This window comes from Girardinichthys multiradiatus, chromosome 22, assembly GCF_021462225.1.
Source record: "Girardinichthys multiradiatus isolate DD_20200921_A chromosome 22, DD_fGirMul_XY1, whole genome shotgun sequence".
Taxonomy (NCBI): Eukaryota; Metazoa; Chordata; class Actinopteri; order Cyprinodontiformes; family Goodeidae; genus Girardinichthys; species Girardinichthys multiradiatus.
In genome coordinates this window covers 31,472,353-31,492,090 of record NC_061814.1, presented here as the reverse complement: position 1 = coordinate 31,492,090, position 19,738 = coordinate 31,472,353, and the positions used below count along the sequence as shown (strand labels likewise).

Here is a 19,738-nt window from a genome sequence, read left to right as displayed (position 1 = left end):
TAAAATATGTGCAGCTCATACGCCTCTGCTCATACGCTTACAAGGTCTTTTGTAAAGTCAAATATCGCTCTCCTGAAAGAGGTTCTCTAGAAAGTGCTAGGCTAACGCCGCCTCACTGCCTCTCTGTTTTGATATGACTCATTGATAATTCAGGTCCTAACATAGTTTTTCACAGTTCAAGTTAATCATGTGTGATCAAAACTTACTTTCTGTGCTTCAGAAACAAAGTGCTTTGCTTTAAAGCGATTTCTTGATGACTACTGTTTCAGAAACATGCTACCCTGTGCTCAGGTCTCTCCCACACACCTTTCGGTCTGAGACAAACAATGAGCCTCGGCTGATAGGATCTCACCTCATAGACACTAAGATGCAGCAACGATTATGATCTTTGTTTAACAGCTTTTAACTATAAACATTAGTTTAAAGGGTGATAAATACTGTGGTTGTTAAAGGAAACCCAGATTTGTTAGATCACAGTCCCAAATTAACAGCTAGTGTTTTCCCCAACATAGAAATGACACGGCTGCAAAGCTAATATGGTCATATCAACCACTCTAGCATGCACTTTTATTATCAGTTCTGAAACACTTTCTGAATAATCCATGGAGGAATAATTTGTCTATGTTTTGCTAGAAGAGGAATATGAAGAGTAAAACTTCTTGACTTCCAATGCAATTGACTGTTGTGATTTCCAGCTGTCGCATTTGGATAGAGACACTTTCAGCGACAGCAACGAAGGTTTCCACCAGTTTCTGACATGGAGTCTTAAAGTGCTACTTAAGATGAACTCAAACACACAGCCCGAGTGGCTTTTCATCACACGCTGGTCAATGGCACACCAGAACAGTAACTATAGTGACCCTTTTGATCATATTCCATGTGAAAAAATTAATTGCTTGACAAATTTTAGAAGTACAAGGTAAAGTTGGTGCTTGTATGAAACAAACCCCTCTGAAGATGTGAAGAAGGATTTTACAGCCAGCCACATTGCTTGTTGTTTTAAACATTCCTCCAGTGTGCAACGAGTTTCCTAACTTAGCCTTGAGACTTATTTTAGAGTGAACCCCTCACCAGGCGTGACGTCATTCAGAGGACAAAGAGCTGCACTTGAAAAAGACTTAAAATCCCTTTATAAAGCAGAACTTTTTTTTAGACACGACCTTTTCTGACTCCTAGAAGTCTGTATATCAGACACAGATCAATTTAAAGGGTAAAACTGACCAAACCAGTGGCTGGAAAGAGATTGTAAGCAGTTAAACATCAGGAATTACAGCACAAGCTAAAGTGGATGGATATTAATATGTGCATCACAATATAAAGCGGTGTATGATGTGTACATGATTAACACATTTCAGGATGCAAATTATTTAATGATACATAAGCTCTATTAAGGATATTTGAGAACAGTGTCAGTTCTTCGTGCTTGAATAGAAATCTGAAAGCCCCTCCAAGCCTAAGCACTTCAGCAGGGAAGCAGAAGGTTCCCCTTCAGTCCATTTTGTTAAGCCATTTGGATTTGATTGGTTTTGGTCTTCAACTAAAGGTACATCTCAGACACCCCAGCTAAAAGAATTAAAAACATCATAGGGTGACTTTGGCTTCAAGCACAAGGGCACAGTGTAACTGATGGCAAACTGTTGCGGGGTTCTTGCTAGCAGCCCATGTGGTAGACCTGGGCACCATAAACTTGACTCCAAAAAGAGGAAAAAATCACGGAGGGCAAGTTGACGTCTGAAAGCGATGATTTTATTTACACACCTCTCAAAATAAGTGCAGAGTAGCAGGAATAAATGTGTATATATACATCATATTTACAATTTTTTGTTTTTCTCCAAAGTATTTCTCTTAGTGCTGCACATCAATATTACCTCCTCTCTAACCAGGCCAGACTGACTCCAGCAGGGCCAGAAGCTCTTCTTATAAACCTTAAGCTCCACCCCACAATCAGATCAGCCAACAATTAATCATTTATTTTCCTAAAACACTGATGTCACAAGAAAACAATCAATATTCGTTACCTGCTTTCATTTTGAAAGTCTTGTTTTTCTTTAGTTACAAATGATTTACAATTAAATTTGCTGGCGGAAAAACACTGACTTCCTTTATAGGAAAAATGGCAGTATTACGCCCACTTTTACTCAAACCGCCACAGCTGGGTCGGACAACTCTACACGGGTGAGTGCAAACTTGTGTGCATGCTTGAATGTGAATGTATGAGTACCGATTTCTACGGGCACCTCCAAGTGCGCACCCTTGGTCGAGCCACGGATTACAAGAGGGACAGGTGAATGTGTAAACGATCTGGCTGTAACTGTCATATAAAGAGAGGGATACGTAGTTGAATGAGTGTGTACGCACCTGCATCCCTGTGTGTGTGTGTGTGTGTGTATAAGTATATGTGTGCGTTCCATCAGCTGGAGGGACAGCACTGCTTCGTCACACAAACACAATCTAATGTTCACAGCAGCAATGTTGGTACAATGTTCTTAGGTCTGAAAGCCTCAAATTGCCTCCAAAACATAGTTTTTCGTCAAACAGCTCAGTCTTAATGTCGTCTTTCTTCAGAAAATGTTCATGTGGGCATTTGCCAATTTCATATAAGCTTTAAGGTGTGGATTTTAAGCAGGGGCATTCTTTCTGGGTTGGTTAAACTCACTCTGCTGTTCACAGAGACACTTTTCTTTCAGCATCTTCCAGTTTATGATCGGCTTGATTCTCAGTCTTTCCTCGATTGTTCTTGAACTTCCTGACCAATTTCGTATAATTCAAGGGGACATTTTGGGTCAGATGAATGAAAGTCTCCCACAGTTGAGAACAATGGAAAAGCCTTTAAAATGTATAAACTTTGCTTAAAAGTGGAGTCCATGCTGGAAACCAGTTTCTATAAACTCTACCAATTCAGATTAGAAAAGTGGCACATTAGAAACGTTTTGGCATATTTCAGGCAGAAATATGCCAAAACGTTGTCAGTGGCTGCAAAAAGCATGTGGTTTCTCTGCAACTTGCTGAGGAGACATTTAACTGAAATATAAATTAATTCCCACTTGTAGTCCAACTTTTCTGTACTTTCCAGTTTTAATGCCACTGCAATGTACTTCTTTCATCATGTAAAGCACTCTGAATTATTGTATAAACTTGCCATGCCTTAACCGAATATTAGGGGGGACTGTATGGATATATTTGACAGTTTAGGAATAATTGTTAACCTATGCTAGAGAAAATCCAGAATGTATTGAAACTTTTACACCTAAATCTTGTTTTTTGTGAAGTTGTTAGTTCTCACATTACTCCACACTGGACAAAAAAAAACAATTGAAATGCATAATTAAAAGCTCTAGTTTACACAACATTCATGGTAATGATGAGCATATGTGACATTCTAACAGACACTGTATTAAAATATGTTTCAGGAGCAACACATTTAAAAAGCTGAAGGTAAAAACTCACTAAAAACCTTTTAGCGGTTAAATACAAAACCTTTTTGTCCATTGAAACCACAGAGCTATAACACCTTATGGCCTTTAAATCTAAGCTGTTGTGCAGAAGCGGGTGGCTGCTTGGACAACTTAGACAACAAGTTTCCTTAAGGTATGCATACACAGCTATGCACATTTTGAAAGCCCCAGCATGGCTCTCCAGTCAACGTTTTTCCTAGAAACCAGTAAAAGCTTGAGCGTGTTTACCTGTTTTGTTTTCTGTGGGTAAATTTGAGTCAAAAGGTCTACATACCTTTTCCCTCTTGCATGAAAGTGGGAGTAAAAATGACAATTTGCTAATCTTATTCAGCAAGAACAACATCTCTGTTTCATCAGACGTGTGTAAGTGGATTAACCCCAACGGGACTGCTAGTCCTCAGAGTGCATGCCTCAGGTGCATGTTGAGGTCTGAGAGTTTTACCACCATTCGAAGCACTAAGTCAATGCAACACTCTGTTAATACCTTCCCATAATTTCCTTGTCCTTGATGACTGATTGTAATGTAAAGCGCTTTGAGGTCTCCGTGGACTTGATAAAGCACTATGCAAGTGCAGGCCATTTACCATTTACGTTTTTAGTAAATAAAAGAGGAAAAGCACTGACACGGTCTTGGAAAATTTAAAATAAACTGTCTGCACACTTAACAGTGAACACCCAAGGGGGCTGTGTAGCAACTCTTGAGGCTTGTGGAATATGAACTTTTATAACTTTATGGCAACGTTCAAACTTCTCATGAACTTGAATAACTTTGGTTAAAAGATTTATATGTGCTGCGTCACACTGGTTTAAGATTTATTACACAGCACGCAACTTGCTTCGTCCAAGACGTCCTAGTTAAAAAAGCTCCTCTTTTGATTGCACTAAGCAGGCTATGACACATACAACAATACATACAAGGAAATTTATGTTTTTAGATTTAACTAACTCTACACTAACAAACAAAAGCACAAAGGCATAAAACTCGTTATATTCCAAGTATTTAATTTGGGCCTTTTTTAAAGAAATTCTAACTGTCCAGTACAAACCTTCTTATAGCAACATAATATTTGCTTTTTCTGTTTTTATAATAATTTGCTGACATGTGGATTGCTGAAGGATGAAAGCACACATGTGAAGCATCAGCTCAAAATTAATGATAAATAATGAGAGGTAGTAATATGTGAGCTATGGATGTAGGCAGAGGATTTGTGCAGCTCCATGCATATCTTTATTGTTTCACAAGTAAAATAACCTCTCAGTCAACTGGGTCTAATGTGCACAATGCTTAATGGGCGCTTTCTTGATCTGCTGCCACTGATCCACAGTGTCCCACAGGACGGTTAACTAGAAGTGACTCAGCGGTCAGCACCTAGTGGTTGAACTGCACCGACCTGGTGGTTGCTATAAAGCTGCCAAAAGAAAAGCTGGTGCCTTTGTCTGGTAATAACAGTAGATACCAAGATGGCTATTATGATATTTTGTATGCTTTGAATTATGGTACTGAAAGAGAAATGGGAATAGGCTGAACCTGGTATCAAGAGGTAAAAGCTTAAAAAGAAACAAAATCAGTTTGGATTATATTTAATTGAAGCTATTACATGGCTTCAGTTAAACCTCTTGCAACAAATATACAGCCAATCAATAATGAATATATGGGTGACAACAAATGTCAAACAAGTGAAAAACAACTGACTAGGTCACCAAAGTTCGGCACAGCAAGAGCTTTTTGAGCGTTTGAAGCTGCACCCACTGATCTGTTCCTCGAATGCCTCCTTGTCCTCCTCCTGATGGAAAGCCCTGCAGGTGAGCCAGGTCTCATCACAGACATGAGATGTGAGCTTCACACAAAACCAGCTTTGTGTGCCTGTGATCCGCCATCTAAATACAACTCAGGAAATGGTGTCAGCTGCCAAAAAATTGGACCCATCTTTCCCTCTGGTACTTCCCTCTGGTAGCAAAAAAACAAAACAGCAACCCATTTGTTGCCTTTGGAAAATGACAACAGATTAACTAAAATGAAATTAAATATACAGGTCCTTCTCAAACTATTAGCATATTGTGATAAAGTTCATTATTTTCCATAATGTAATGATGAAAATTTAACATTCATATATTTTAGATTCATTGCACACTAACTGAAATATTTCAGGCCTTTTATTGTCTTAATACGGATGATTTTGGCATATAGCTCATGAAAACCCAAAATTCCTATCTCACAAAATTAGCATATCATTAAAAGGGTCTCTAAACGAGCTATGAACCTAATCATCTGAATCAACGAGTTAACTCTAAACACCTGCAAAAGATTCCTGAGGCCTTTAAAACTCCCAGCCTGGTTCATCACTCAAAACCCCAATCATGGGTAAGACTGCTGACCTGACTGCTGTCCAGAAGGCCACTATTGACACCCTCAAGCAAGAGGGTAAGACACAGAAAGAAATTTCTGAACGAATAGGCTGTTCCCAGAGTGCTGTATCAAGGCACCTCAGTGGGAAGTCTGTGGGAAGGAATAAGTGTGGCAGAAAACGCTGCACAACGAGAAGAGGTGACCGGACCCTCAGGAATATTGTGGAGAAGGGCCGATTCCAGACCTTGGGGGACCTGCGGAAGCAGTGGACTGAGTCTGGAGTAGAAACATCCAGAGCCACCGTGCACAGGCGTGTGCAGGAAATGGGCTACAGGTGCCGCATTCCCCAGGTCAAGCCACTTTTGAACCAGAAACAGCGGCAGAAGCGCCTGACCTGGGCTACAGAGAAGCAGCACTGGACTGTTGCTCAGTGGTCCAAAGTACTTTTTTCGGATGAAAGCAAATTCTGCATGTCATTCGGAAATCAAGGTGCCAGAGTCTGGAGGAAGACTGGGGAGAAGGAAATGCCAAAATGCCAGAAGTCCAGTGTCAAGTACCCACAGTCAGTGATGGTCTGGGGTGCCGTGTCAGCTGCTGGTGTTGGTCCACTGTGTTTTATCAAGGGCAGGGTCAATGCAGCTAGCTATCAGGAGATTTTGGAGCACTTCATGCTTCCATCTGCTGAAAAGCTTTATGGAGATGAAGATTTCATTTTTCCGCACGACCTGGCACCTGCTCACAGTGCCAAAACCACTGGTAAATGGTTTACTGACCATGGTATCACTGTGCTCAATTGGCCTGCCAACTCTCCTGACCTGAACCCCATAGAGAATCTGTGGGATATTGTGAAGAGAACGTTGAGAGACTCAAGACCCAACACTCTGGATGAGCTAAAGGCCGCTATCGAAGCATCCTGGGCCTCCATAAGACCTCAGCAGTGCCACAGGCTGATTGCCTCCATGCCACGCCGCATTGAAGCAGTCATTTCTGCAAAAGGATTCCCGACCAAGTATTGAGTGCATAACTGTACATGATTATTTGAAGGTTGACGTTTTTTGTATTAAAAACACTTTTCTTATATTGGTCGGATGAAATATGCTAATTTTGTGAGATAGGAATTTTGGGTTTTCATGAGCTGTATGCCAAAATCATCCGTATTAAGACAATAAAAGACCTGAAATATTTCAGTTAGTGTGCAATGAATCTAAAATATATGAATGTTAAATTTTCATCATGACATTATGGAAAATAATGAACTTTATCACAATATGCTAATATTTTGAGAAGGATCTGTATGTATATTAAGGCAAAACAGAAGAAATCAATTTCCAATTTTTTCTAACTGTAGCTCTAATAAAAGTCATGTGCATTTATGTTTCATATAAACGAAAATAATTTACATTGATACAATAATAACTGGTCATTTATAGCTGTTACAAAGGCCCTGTTGTAAAAACGTATTGTTTTTAAAGGAAGCTTTTCTTTCTTTTCCTGCTCACAGTTAAGAGTCTAAATCAAATACAAAAAAAAATAAAAATACATTTTCCACCCTAAGATTATTAAACTTTAACAAGATTTTATTTAACAGCTCCACCTTTATGAGTCAAAATGTTAGTAGTGAACATTTGAACAGAAACAGGCATTATGTCCCTGTATGAGGTTATGTGTGTGTGTGCTCAGAGGCTGCAGGTGAGTATCAAGGGGCATCTGCTTGGACGCAGCAGAGGGTTTGGGAATAATTAATTACCCCGAGATACATCGAAGGCCAAAGTAAACATGGCCAATGGCACAATAGTACTATTTCATGTGCTCCGTAATGTTCTCTGCAGATGTTTAAGTCATATTTTAAAGAGGAAAAGATCATCTTCATTGAAATATATAACAATCTGTAAAAATTAAGTAATAGATAAAAACATAAAGGAAAGAGAAAACAGTGCAAGTATAATTTCGTGATTAGGAGAAGCTAAATGTGTAATACAGACAGCTCAATAAAAGTGCATTAATATGGAGGCTTTTTCTAGAATTACAGGCTGTAACCTAAATTTTGTAGGCACACACACACAACTCGTGTGTACACACACAGACAAACTGATTTATGTAATCCAGTGTTGTCTGTCACATGATAAGTGAGAACATGCTCGGCTGCAGGGACAGCTTCCAGGAAGCAGTGGTTATCTCAGTGACGATCACATGATGACAAGTCCTCCTTCTCATAAAAATATCAGATCATTCACTAAAAAGCCTGGCCTAAAACAAATTACATATAAAGACATATTTAGTTTTTATTATTTTACTCCCATCAGCGTCGGTATGGACCTGAGCAAACACGGCAACAACAAAGAAAGGAGGGTAAATATCTTCAATTCATATATTCCTGTCATCAGCACAGAACACTGACGTTTCAGGCTGTTTGAGGAACCAGAAGTTAGACTTTACTCATAATCTGAGTGGTTATGGCCAATGAGAGGAAGCTACAGAGACTCTTCAGAGTGGAGCCAAATGGTCTGCTCATCATAGTCTAACAGAGGAAGTACACTCTGTAATATTACAGCCGTGATGTAGAAATGAGCCTAGAGAGAAGCAGACACAATCTTCTAGCTGCTGCACTGATTTATTATGTTTTTATTGCAAACAACTTTCCCCCTCATCCTGAATTATAAGCACGTACATGTTATGTACATGGTCTTAGGCTGTGATTACGTATATATATCACATCTCATCTATGGATTGATTACGAATAGAAAATCTTATGTCTTCTTACAGAAGTTTTACCTTGATCAGCTTGAACCAATGGCCAACCAGCAGCATGGAAATTACCAAATAAGACCTTTTTCCAATCAGTGAAGGCACCTTATGTAAAAATTTATAATATAGATCATTAATGGCAGGAAGATTTAAAAATAATTAATTTATATTCTTATATCTTTGTACATTAAAATTCTGAATGACAAATCGGAATCGTCTAAAATCGATTCCTCAAAATTGTGCAAAATAAAAACTAAACCTTTCCTGTTTAAGGGTTAGGGTTTAAGGTGACTCAGAATAATGCCGAGTAGGGCAGTTTTCGGCACTGCTGCCATGCATCAAGAAGGTCCTGGGTTCAAATCCCGTCCTGGGCTCTTTCTGCATGGAGTTCTCATGTTTTTCCTGTGCGTGAGTGGGTTTTCTCTGGGTACTCTGGCTTCCTCCCACAGCCCAAAAACATAACTGTTAGGTTTAAATATGAGTGCGTGTGTGCATGATTGTTTGTTCTGTAAAGGCGGTTTATTAATTACATATGTGGGAAATTCATATTTATGCATACCTGTGAGGGACTTATTTCTGTTTAATGCCAAAAGTACTGTATATATAAATTAGAAGGCACATATGTAGGTATATATAATGAAAGGTATTTCTAATTTGTTATGATTGCATAAAAATAAATAAAAGTAATCTGCTGCTGATCAAACCAGGACTTTAAATGCATACAGCTTGCCTGCAGTTCATCCAAACTGCTTCCAACAGTTTAATCTGAAGTGGTGTCACGCTGTCCACCGTAACAAGCCCATTCAGTTTGTGTGAGCATTGCTGCGAATTGTGGTCGCAGTTAAAAACTATGACCATGAATGACTCAGATCCTGTTGAAGCAAACAGCGAGAAATGAAGGTGGGTTCATGCTAAACTGCTTCCTAACACGCTTGGTTTCCCTGAACCCGGCGCCTCTGGCTCACTTCACATGTTCTGTGTGTATCAGAGCCACACAAAAACACACAGGTGTCATTCGCCTGGTATATTCTTGAACCTGTCCTCTTGTCAAAGCAGTTACGCTGTGTCCATATGTAAGGATGCTGTTGACATTTCTGCTCAGGAGACAACGATAGAAATGTATCTGCTCTCCACTAGTTTTTCTAGCCAGGTTTTAGAGCAACAGATAATTTAGCTGTTTGTTTATTTCACTAGTTACCATTTGATACATCAAAAAGCTTTAATGTACTTAAATAACTGTTAATTGGATGTTATGTCCTTTGCTTCTCCACCGTATCTCCTGTCCCATTAAGAATATCTTAAATTTATGCAAAGAACCATTTGTATTTAAAATTTCTGGACACCATTGTAGAACTTCAGTGTCTATTATAATGTAAATAGTAATTATAACGACTCATGAAGCTGTAAACATTCATTTTAAATTGAAAAATGGTCCCAGGGGAATTATATGGCAAGTTAGTAATTGTCGTTTTTAAAATTTCACCTAAAACTGTAACAGAAGTTTTACTTATGTTACTTTTGAGAGGTTTTCATTTTGCTGCTATTTCAACAAACTAATTTATTAGATTAACTGATGTTTAATGTTCTGCCATAACGCTTCTTATTCCAGGCGCTGGGATTCATATCGCAAAAACCAGAACACTAAATGTTAATTTTTTACTTTTGCAGATTTGTTTTCTCCATCTTATTATTGTAATCCAATAATTTACCCAAATACAATTTATTAATACTACTCATTAGTCACTTGACTATTAATTCATAAATTCCATTAAAGAACTAATTTAATGGCACCAACTGCACTAATCTTTGATGTTAACATTTTTTGTTTTTTTTAATTAATTTATCGTTTTTTATTTCCCTGAATTTTTTAACAAAGGTTCTGACTGTTTTTCTCTTCATGAACCTGCAGCGGTTCTTGTCTGCATCTCTGCACGCTGCACATATCAGTCCTGTTCGGCTCCATTCCAGTCACCGACCGGGTCTGTCTGAACGACACTTTTAAAACAGACCTGCAGGATAAACTGCCTGCTTCACTGTCAAAGGAACAGTTATGGAAGTTTTTCAATGTTTCCAAAGGCCAAAGTTGTCTAAATCATTGAAGCAGTTCTAGTCAGGCGAGGGGAAGCAGAGGTTTGGATGCTTTGTGAGGTTTTGTTGTGAACCACAGCAGCGTCATCCATGAGCATCTGATGCTACTGATGAGCCCGCAGGAAAACAAAGCCATGAGATTTTTTAAGCTGCTGAATGGCCTGCATGAAATCAGACATGTTATCTGTTTGCTACATTTTTATGGAAACTTTTAAACACCCGTCTGATTAAATAACTTTATGCATGCACATGTTGTGTTGACTTGCTGCAGGCAAATAAATTTTTCTTCATCCCGTTTTAACCACTTACAATTGTGTGGATAATGTTAATATCTCATTTAATTTAATTTAGAGCGAACAAACTCATGAGTCATAAGTCATTTATAAGTTACATGGAAATGTCTCCAGATTCACATTTTAGATAATATTTCCACAGAAACATATTCTTTTTCTTTTTGTGTCTCATTTTGTTTTTCTTTCAAGTTTGGTCTAATTCTATTTGCCATTCTGAACACTAAGGCTTTTTTTTTTTATTCGCAAACACATAAATCAAAAAGGCTTCATCATTTTTGTCATACTGTTGGTGTCACCTTCTACATGTTTTATAATTTAAAGTTCAAATCCTCGTACACATTTAATTCTGTGGTAAGTTTATTGTTTAAAATGAGAAAAACTTAAATAAAATAAAACGTCTTCTTTATCAGAGCGCTATTTGTGATTTTTAATAATTGATTTACTTAGAATTAGTCAATAAAACCAAAGTCATTAGTGGAAGCCCTAGACCCCTATTAAAATATATGTTTATTTACTTCTTGAACGGATCTTGAAGTGCCTCTTCTGCATAACAGACTAAAATAAGACGTCTTTACACAAACATATGTATATGGGTGGGTATTTATTGTATCTTTATCATTATTGTGAAAACAATTATTTTATTTATAAGAGTTTTAATGTATTGTAACATCAATACATTCCAATTAAGGATGTTTGAAAACCCCTAAAACTGACTGTATTGAATTGTTTTTAATATCCACTGCTTGTTTTTACTCCACTGCTAAGTGACAGCGTCAATAAATATCAATAAATCTGAAAATATGATTAAATGCAGTTCTTGTGTGGAGCTTAGCAATAAAAATACACTACTTTAATGTCCCTGGTTTCCTGAAAAAGCCTATATGAAAATTGTTAGGTTTTTTTAAGAGCAGTATTTGTTTTTGTGGGGCTATGATTGCAGCCACAACAAGACTGAAAATAAGTTGTTTTTATTGTTTTTTCTCTTTACTTTTATAGTTATCACAATAAATAACACAAAATACCATGATTAAATTTAAAGTCTATATCTCCCACCCCAACAAACATACACACATAGTTCTTCTTTTATCTAAATAAAGTGTATTAACTTTACTTCAAGGTAACTAAACTGTTCCTTACAAGTGTTTCAAGTCATTTAATGGCATGCAATAAATGTCGAATTTAGCTGTTAAAATATTTATAAATAAATAAAAGTGCTTTTGATTTTTGGAGTAAAATTTGTGGTTTAGATTATTTAAATTAACTTAAAAAAAAGGAGAATAGAATAATAAAAACAAAAACTACTGTCATTAGTGGCAGCCCTAAACTTAAGTATAAAACTATCACAGTTTTTAAATTCTGTTTATAACCAAACTCTCTTACAGTGAATAAAAATCAAGGGCTGAAAAAACAATGAGATCTTATTTTTTAGAATTTATTGACAATAAACACAAGGATATATATTTTTTAAATCTTTAAATAGTTTTTGTGATGTGATTAAATCTTTTGTACATCAGCACTGTGATTTGCACCGGTTTCCGCAGCTCTGACATAAACTGCATTTATGAAACTTGACAGCAATAGTTACTAACATGATAGTCTTCGTTTGGTATCAGTCAAACTAAACACGCACTCACGCAGCATACAGGAAACTGTTAAAAACACAGTTCCAGACTCTAAACACCAGTCTCCCTACATGGTGGCAACAAACATGGAATACCTCATGTAGAAGGCAGCTCCAAAATGTGACAAATCTCTCCTATGCCAGCTTCCTCCTCCAACACAGCCAACGCCCCGAGTCAGCAGAACCTCCTCACTACCACCGCCGTCCCCGCCCCTCCTCTGGGCCTCCTTCAGCAGGCTGGCTGCATGTCTCTGGAGGTTGCCTCAGACGTCAGGAGCTCGACTGGGCAGAGTGCCAACCCTGTGGGCCCTTGATGAATGTGGTCGGTCTGAGAAACAGTCTGCTGTGTGTGGAGTGCACGGCCCAAACTCAATTCGGCCCACTCAAACACATCTAATGACCCGTAAAGACTTGACAGGCCCAGTTCCCTCTTTCTGTCTTCTGTGGATCGTACACTCCCACAATTAAAAGAAGCCACATGTGAAGTTGAGGTGTTTGAGCTGCAGAAGATCAGGATCATAAATAGGTTCTGCAGCGCCTCCCCCCATCAGCTCTGCTAAAAGGCGGCTGATTAATCAGGAACTTATATGCCGCTTACTGAGAGTCAAAAAGTGCAAACATCTAACCAAGCAAAATTTTACAGAAATTACAACTATGCATCAGTGAAGCCGAGCGAAATATGCTGATCCAATCAGAATGCTACAGAGATCCCTAGAGCTGCAGCCAGCGTCTCTGCATGCGTTGGTCTGTGTGTGGGATGGCTGTACCTGCAGGCCTGCTGCTGGTCTTCCTCTTCAGCCATCTGTCCAACGTCTCAGCACTCACGCTCTCCAACACAAATTCGTCCAGCATCTGCGGGTGCAGCGCGAGGTAGGCCTTCACTTTCTCATCTGTCAAGCCTGGAAAAAACAAAAACAAAAAAACAAAACGACAACAGTTTAACATCTGCTGGTTCTTGAATTGTTACCTCTTTACTCCTGAGCAACAGATTGTTGAGGCAAGTTGCTCATAAATGACGGAAGTCTAAGAAAAGCACTGATGAGAGATACATATGGTGCCTTGCAACAGTATTCATAGCCTTTAAACTTTGTCACATTTTCTCACACCCATGACAAACCAACACAAAGTATTGCATAATTGGGAAGTGGGAGAAAATTTATGAAATGTTATCAATATTTTTCACAAACAAAATATGCAAGGTGCTTTTTGCGTTTGTATTATGCCCCCTTTACTCTAATACCCCTGATTAAAATCCAAAAATGAGAAGAGACTGAAAGTTTTGCACATTGTTCTTTAAAAATAAATCAAAGTAAGTGACTGGATGAATTGCATTTTTAAAAAGCTATTTCAGGTCTTCTGAAATCTAAACAGCTACACTACAATCCAGATTATTTTGGTAAATATTGAAATCATGGTTATTTTAGGTCCCTGAATTTGGAAAAACAACATATCTGTTAAGATTTGCCTAAATTATTATTCAGTTTCTAACCCCTTCTTGTTGAATCTTCTCTTCAAATAACCAACAGAATATTAATGTAAATGCAAGATATACAAAAACAAACCATCATTAATATCATTAATACAGTGCACTTCAACAATCTTTGGGAAAAAAAGTAAATCCCAAATAAATAATAAAATATGTTTAGACATAAAAATATACAATAAATAATTGCTTTATGAAGAAAACAAGAAAATAATTGTCACAACTAATTAGGAATAAGGTCAAGTTTTTCCAACCAAACATGTTTGGTCCTATATTACTGTGATTATCTATATTTATTTACATTTTGGCAAATTATATTAAATAATTCCCCTTTCCCTTTCTGTACCAGCTTGTAATAGGATTCTCCAAGTATTTTTTTAGATGACTGAACAACAGATTTATTGTTTTTGATCCACATTTGTGTCTTAAAATCCAGAGTGTTCCCACACATAAGTTCGATGTTTTTTGTTTACTTAGCGCTGTCAATGCTGCTGCTGTCGCTGTGTACACTGGACATTTCACCATTCCCTCATTTCATACCTTTGCAGTTATGACTGTTTCATGCCCGACTGGCGCAGTCTACCTCTGGTTGCTTCGTATTGAACATGCATCAAATCATACTCGCCAGCCCAGGTTGATGTTCAGTCACTGCTCCTCTTCTCTTTCTAGCATTTTTGCTTACACTGATGTTTCAAAGCAAGACTGCAGCATTTAACAGGGTTTCTTTCAGGATTACTCTGTATTTAGCTCCATTCGTCTTTCTATCAACCCTGCCCTGGATTTCTGCAGCTCCTCCAGAGTTTCCCTGGACCACTTGGCTGCTTCTCTAATGCTCTCCTTCCCTGGCCATACATGGTACTTGTGTCTATAATACAACCCCCCCTGCAAAAAAAACAAAAACACACACACTGAGAATTGCGTTTGGAACGCGTCGAAATATGAAAAAGTTCAAGAGTTTTGAATACTCTGCAAGGCAATAATAATGCTTGACTGCATTCCTGAGTGAATCCTTAAACATGCAATTAGAAAGACTCTGTGTTGCAGGCACCAGGTTTAATCTAAAGCCCCGGACAGTCAGGCTAGCTCAATGATGTTTCCTGTAAATCAACATCTCTGGGGACAGGAGCCCTACAACCCTTGAATGTGCTTAATAACCAGTTAGGTTCTTGAGAGCTTGCTAAGTGCTGCTTTTTACTGTCTTTGTTGTCAGGGAAAAAAGCCATTTGTCAGACCATTGTTGGGAGAAAGTTGTTTTTAATAGAAATGCTGGCCTATGAGAAGTAGTCAAAACACTCAGAAACCATCACATTTGGGTCATTCTTGCAAAAGGACTGTTCAAACAGAGTACTCCATCTTTAAGATTTAACATGTTACATACTGAGACAATAATAAAAAAAAACACCTGGTCCATTCACTCTGCAGTAATCAAGTCAAAATGCAAAAGCAGTCTTTGAGTGTGTGAGATGTCAAAGCTTCACTAGAACTGAAAATCAAATAAAAAACAGATTTGGTCTAGCACATCTAAATTTGTGTTAACACAAAACTGAACCATTTGCAAACGATTTGAAATGCAACATTTTATAGCAAGAAAAAATGTTTATAAGTGGAAAATACTGAACCCAAATGCCAGTTTCCCCAGGGCTGAATGTTACACCCCAATTCAGACCTGATTGTGTGTGTGTGTGTGTGTAACTGTACGTGTGTGTGTATGTGTGTGTTTTTGTTACATGATGAGGTCCATTTTCTGAAAATATACTGCATTGTGAGGACCCACTGCTCCTTGTGGGGACCAAAGCCTAATCCCCCATGGGGGAAAATGCTGTTGTTGGGTTAGGTTAAGGACTAAGATGTGAATTAAGTTTAGGTTAGGGTTAGGTATGTACTAGTAATGGTTAGATTTAGGGTGAGGGTCAGGGTTATAACTAATGAATGGAAGTCAATACAAAATCCCCACAAGGATAGAAAAACCTTAGCTGTGTGGGTGTTTGTACGTATGAGTGTAGGCCATGACTTCCATTTCTCAATTCTCAGCCAGTCCTTGGTGGATTCACTGGTATGTTTTGGGTTACTGTCATGTTGCAAGTTCCAGTTCTGCTTAAACTTTTACATTTTTACAAATGTTCCCACATTTTCCTTAAGGACCTTCTTTTTATTTATTTATTTATTTATTTTTTTACCGTGTCCTGTCCGTCAGAGTCGCATTTAGAATTGTTGTCTGAGTGCCAAGAAAAAGCCCAACAGATTTACTTTCACAAGTAGAGCATTACAACTAACGCTTTAAAGCTCTGCTTGATATTTATAAAAGAAACTTTATAAGAAACTGCTTTGGGATTATTTAAATTGCTACGAACACGGAGACAAATAAAAAGAAAAAAATAAGAAGCACGAAAGAGATAGAGGTTGGGCAAAAAGGAAAAAGGAAGAGAAGGAGAAAAGAATGGAGGAGTGAAAGAAAGATGAAGATACACCCTTTGCTACTACACCTGCAGAGACATTCATATTAACAGCTGTTTTACCAAAAAGTGCACGGTACTTATGAATGCAAGATGTCTTTAGTGATAAATGCGGCTCAATATAGAACATTTGTGTATCTCTTAACACCTGAATCTAAACACCTGTGGGTTTGAGTCTGAGCGCACTTGTGTATACAAGGTTTCTCCATAAAAATATGCAATAGTGAGTGTGAGGAGCCACAGACCCGCCCCCCCTGGACCTGGGACAGTCACGGATGAGATCCGAGCCAGAGACATCCAAAGGCCTCCCAGAGCACCGGAACCCCAGGAGAACCACTACCGCAACCCCCCCAGAGAAGAGCGGGGAAGAATCCCAGGGGAACCACCCCGCAGCCACAGTGCAGAAGCCCCAGGGAGCTGCAGCGACAAGCCCACAGACCCCGCCGGCAGCCGTCTACGCCTGAGTAGATCTAGTCATGGACCCAGAGACCCGAGACCCCCATTTGATGGGGGGCCTAAACTGATCCAGCAGACGGAGCAGCCCAAGACCTAACCTGAAAAAAACAGGCAAACACAGTCACAGTCACACATTCCCACCCTCATGCGTACACATAAAAACACTCACACCCATGCACCCAACGTAAAGACAAACAACAATGGATGTCGCACACTCACTCACATTCCCCATACATACTCTATACTCCCAGGTCCAGGTGCCGATACCCCATAGGGGAAACCAGACCCAGGAACCAGGAGTTGGTCCCTCTCATTTTGGGTGTGGAGACAGGCAGGTCCTTAAGGACCTTCTGATACATGGTGGAATTCATGGTGGATTCTGTAATGGTCAGTTGGCAAGTCAATGCTGCACCAATGTATCCCCAGACCATCATGACACTTCCACCTTCATGCTTCACAGCTGGTATACGTTTCTTTTCCTACAATGCTGTATTTGTTTTATGCAAACATGGCCTAAGTTTTGTTACTGAAATAATTCAGTTTTAGACTCGTCTTTTTAAAGAACATAATTCCAGAAGTCCTGTTTTTTTCAATATTTTCTCTGGCATTTTGAGCTTTGTGGTTTTCTGGAAGAGAAAATGTTTTCTCTTTGTACATCTGCCAGGGAAGTTAAACCTGTACAATCAGAAAAAGATAGTATTCTGTAGCAACAGCCTGCTGTAGGTCACTTGATGACATTACAGGGTTTTTGGAGACCTTTTTTTAGCATCTCACGGTCTGCCTTTAGGGTAAACTTGCTTTAAGCGCCAGACCCGATCTGGAATAATTGATTTCTAATTCTTTTGAGACCTTTTAAAATCTCTTACCAGACTCATAATCCCATTCAAAATACTGAGTAGTAGTGTTCTTACCACAGCCAACTCATGTGATACGTCTGTGTGTGATTTTAGCCATTTTACATGGGAATAAATGTGGGGGTGTCCAAATTAATTTTAAATTGAAGGACTGAACAAGTATGGGTAGTGAAACATTCCAAAGGAAACCTTTTCTTTTTATAATAACAGAAAATATATTTTTAATGTTGCATCTGAGCAAACTAGAACTTTCTTCTTTCTTCTGCACAGCTGAGATCAAGAAAAAAACAAATGCATAAACCAACAGTTAACTATCAAGCACAGAGGTGGAGGGCTGATGATCTGGGCTGATTCTGCAGCCATTTCAACCAGGCACCTTTCAGTCATTTAGTTTTGAGTCATATCACAAAATATGATCCATTGGTAGATATTTTTACACAATATATGCTAGTATGCCAAATAAAAATATTTTCTTTCTGCAATCTAGTCCAGTAGAAGGCGGTAATGCATATTGCAGTCTGTTTTACAACAGCTAATAAAACTAACAAGAAGAAGACAAAAAATTTAAAACGTACACCTTAACTTATACAACAGCACATGAAGTGAAAATCAGAGTTTGTACACCAGAAAGACTGGATACCAGCTCAAATCCAGCAAATGGACACAGTGAGAATTATAGGCATGGTTTACTACAGGAGGCCACACCAATCAATTAAAGACAAGTAATTACAATTGTGGTAGCTTATGGTTGTTCTTCAGCTCACTGAATAATAAGGTTTACATTATTAGGTCAAATTTCATCTGTAGTTGCACGGATGTAATTTTAAGACGTGGTAAGGACCATTTTTGAAATGATTTCTAAAACCTTTAAAAGATAATATTTGTGTTTGTCTTGATATTTGAGTCATAAACCTATGATTGTATGCAGAAGAAAAAAAAATCCTCAGTGAAAAAACCAAATCCAAAGGCAATGCTGAAAATATGTTTTAAATTAAGGTGCACTCCAGCCTTATGTGCTGTTAGATAATATAAACATCACTGATTGTTGTTATGACGCTTTCTCACGAAAAGCCTGGTTATCGGCTGTATCAGCGCAGACTCAACCTTTAGCTGTGATTCTGCAGGACATGCAGCTGGAAGGCATGTGTCCAGCCAGCAAAAACAAGGATATAAAATTAAGCCCTGTAGATATTAAGATGGGGCGCTCACTGACGGCAGAACTGTGCAGGAGGGAGACACAAGTGAAAATTAGTTCAGCTCAGACTTTTAGAGGAAAAAACGTGGATCAGTGGCAATGATTCCTAAAGATCAAGTTAAATAGATTTAGGTTTTGTATTTGATCAAAATCTGATTTACTTTTTTTCATCATATGAGAAAAAACTTACAAGGAATGTTTTCTATCATCTTAAGAACAGAACCAGAGCTCGACCATTTCTCAGTTCACAGCAGAGACACTAAGGCATGCTTTTACAACATGCTTAGCTGACTATTGCATTTAGTTCAAATAGATGATGGCTCCACAGCAGTTACTACCAAATTCAGGTGTAAGAATGCTGGACCAGAAAGCGAGATCATGTCACAGTATTAGGAATTTTACATTGTCTACCTGTGCATTTTAGAACGGATGTGAGATTTGATTAGTTAAAAAAAATATTATTAGGTTTAGTCCAGCCTATTTAACTTACAAGCCCTCCAAACACCTAAGACTCTTTAAAAGCAAATAAAGAAATATCTTGTTTGCCTGGCTTTTATTCAAACTAATTATTTTTCTGTACTTTTTGTTACATGTTTTTCTTTATCTGTTAACCAGATTTTAAGTTTAATATTATATTCTTGGTTTCATTGCATGTTTACCTTGATCTAAATGGATGTATCTTTATAATCATTATTTTTAAATCTCATCATAAATGAAATATCATTTTATCCTTATATATTTGTCTAAT

General features: G+C 38.2%; 1 protein-coding gene across 6 annotated transcripts in view; it reads right to left on the bottom strand.

Annotated features, from left to right (window-relative positions):
* Window positions 1–19,738, bottom strand: part of pde10a (phosphodiesterase 10A) — a 104,223-nt gene that overhangs the window by 31,096 nt on the left and 53,389 nt on the right. For all 6 annotated transcript variants that reach the window (XM_047351394.1, XM_047351396.1, XM_047351395.1 and 3 more), the window contains exon 2: window positions 13,317–13,448. In XM_047351394.1, coding sequence (XP_047207350.1) covers window positions 13,317–13,448 — 132 coding nt within the window. The remainder of the gene's footprint in view (window positions 1–13,316; window positions 13,449–19,738) is intronic.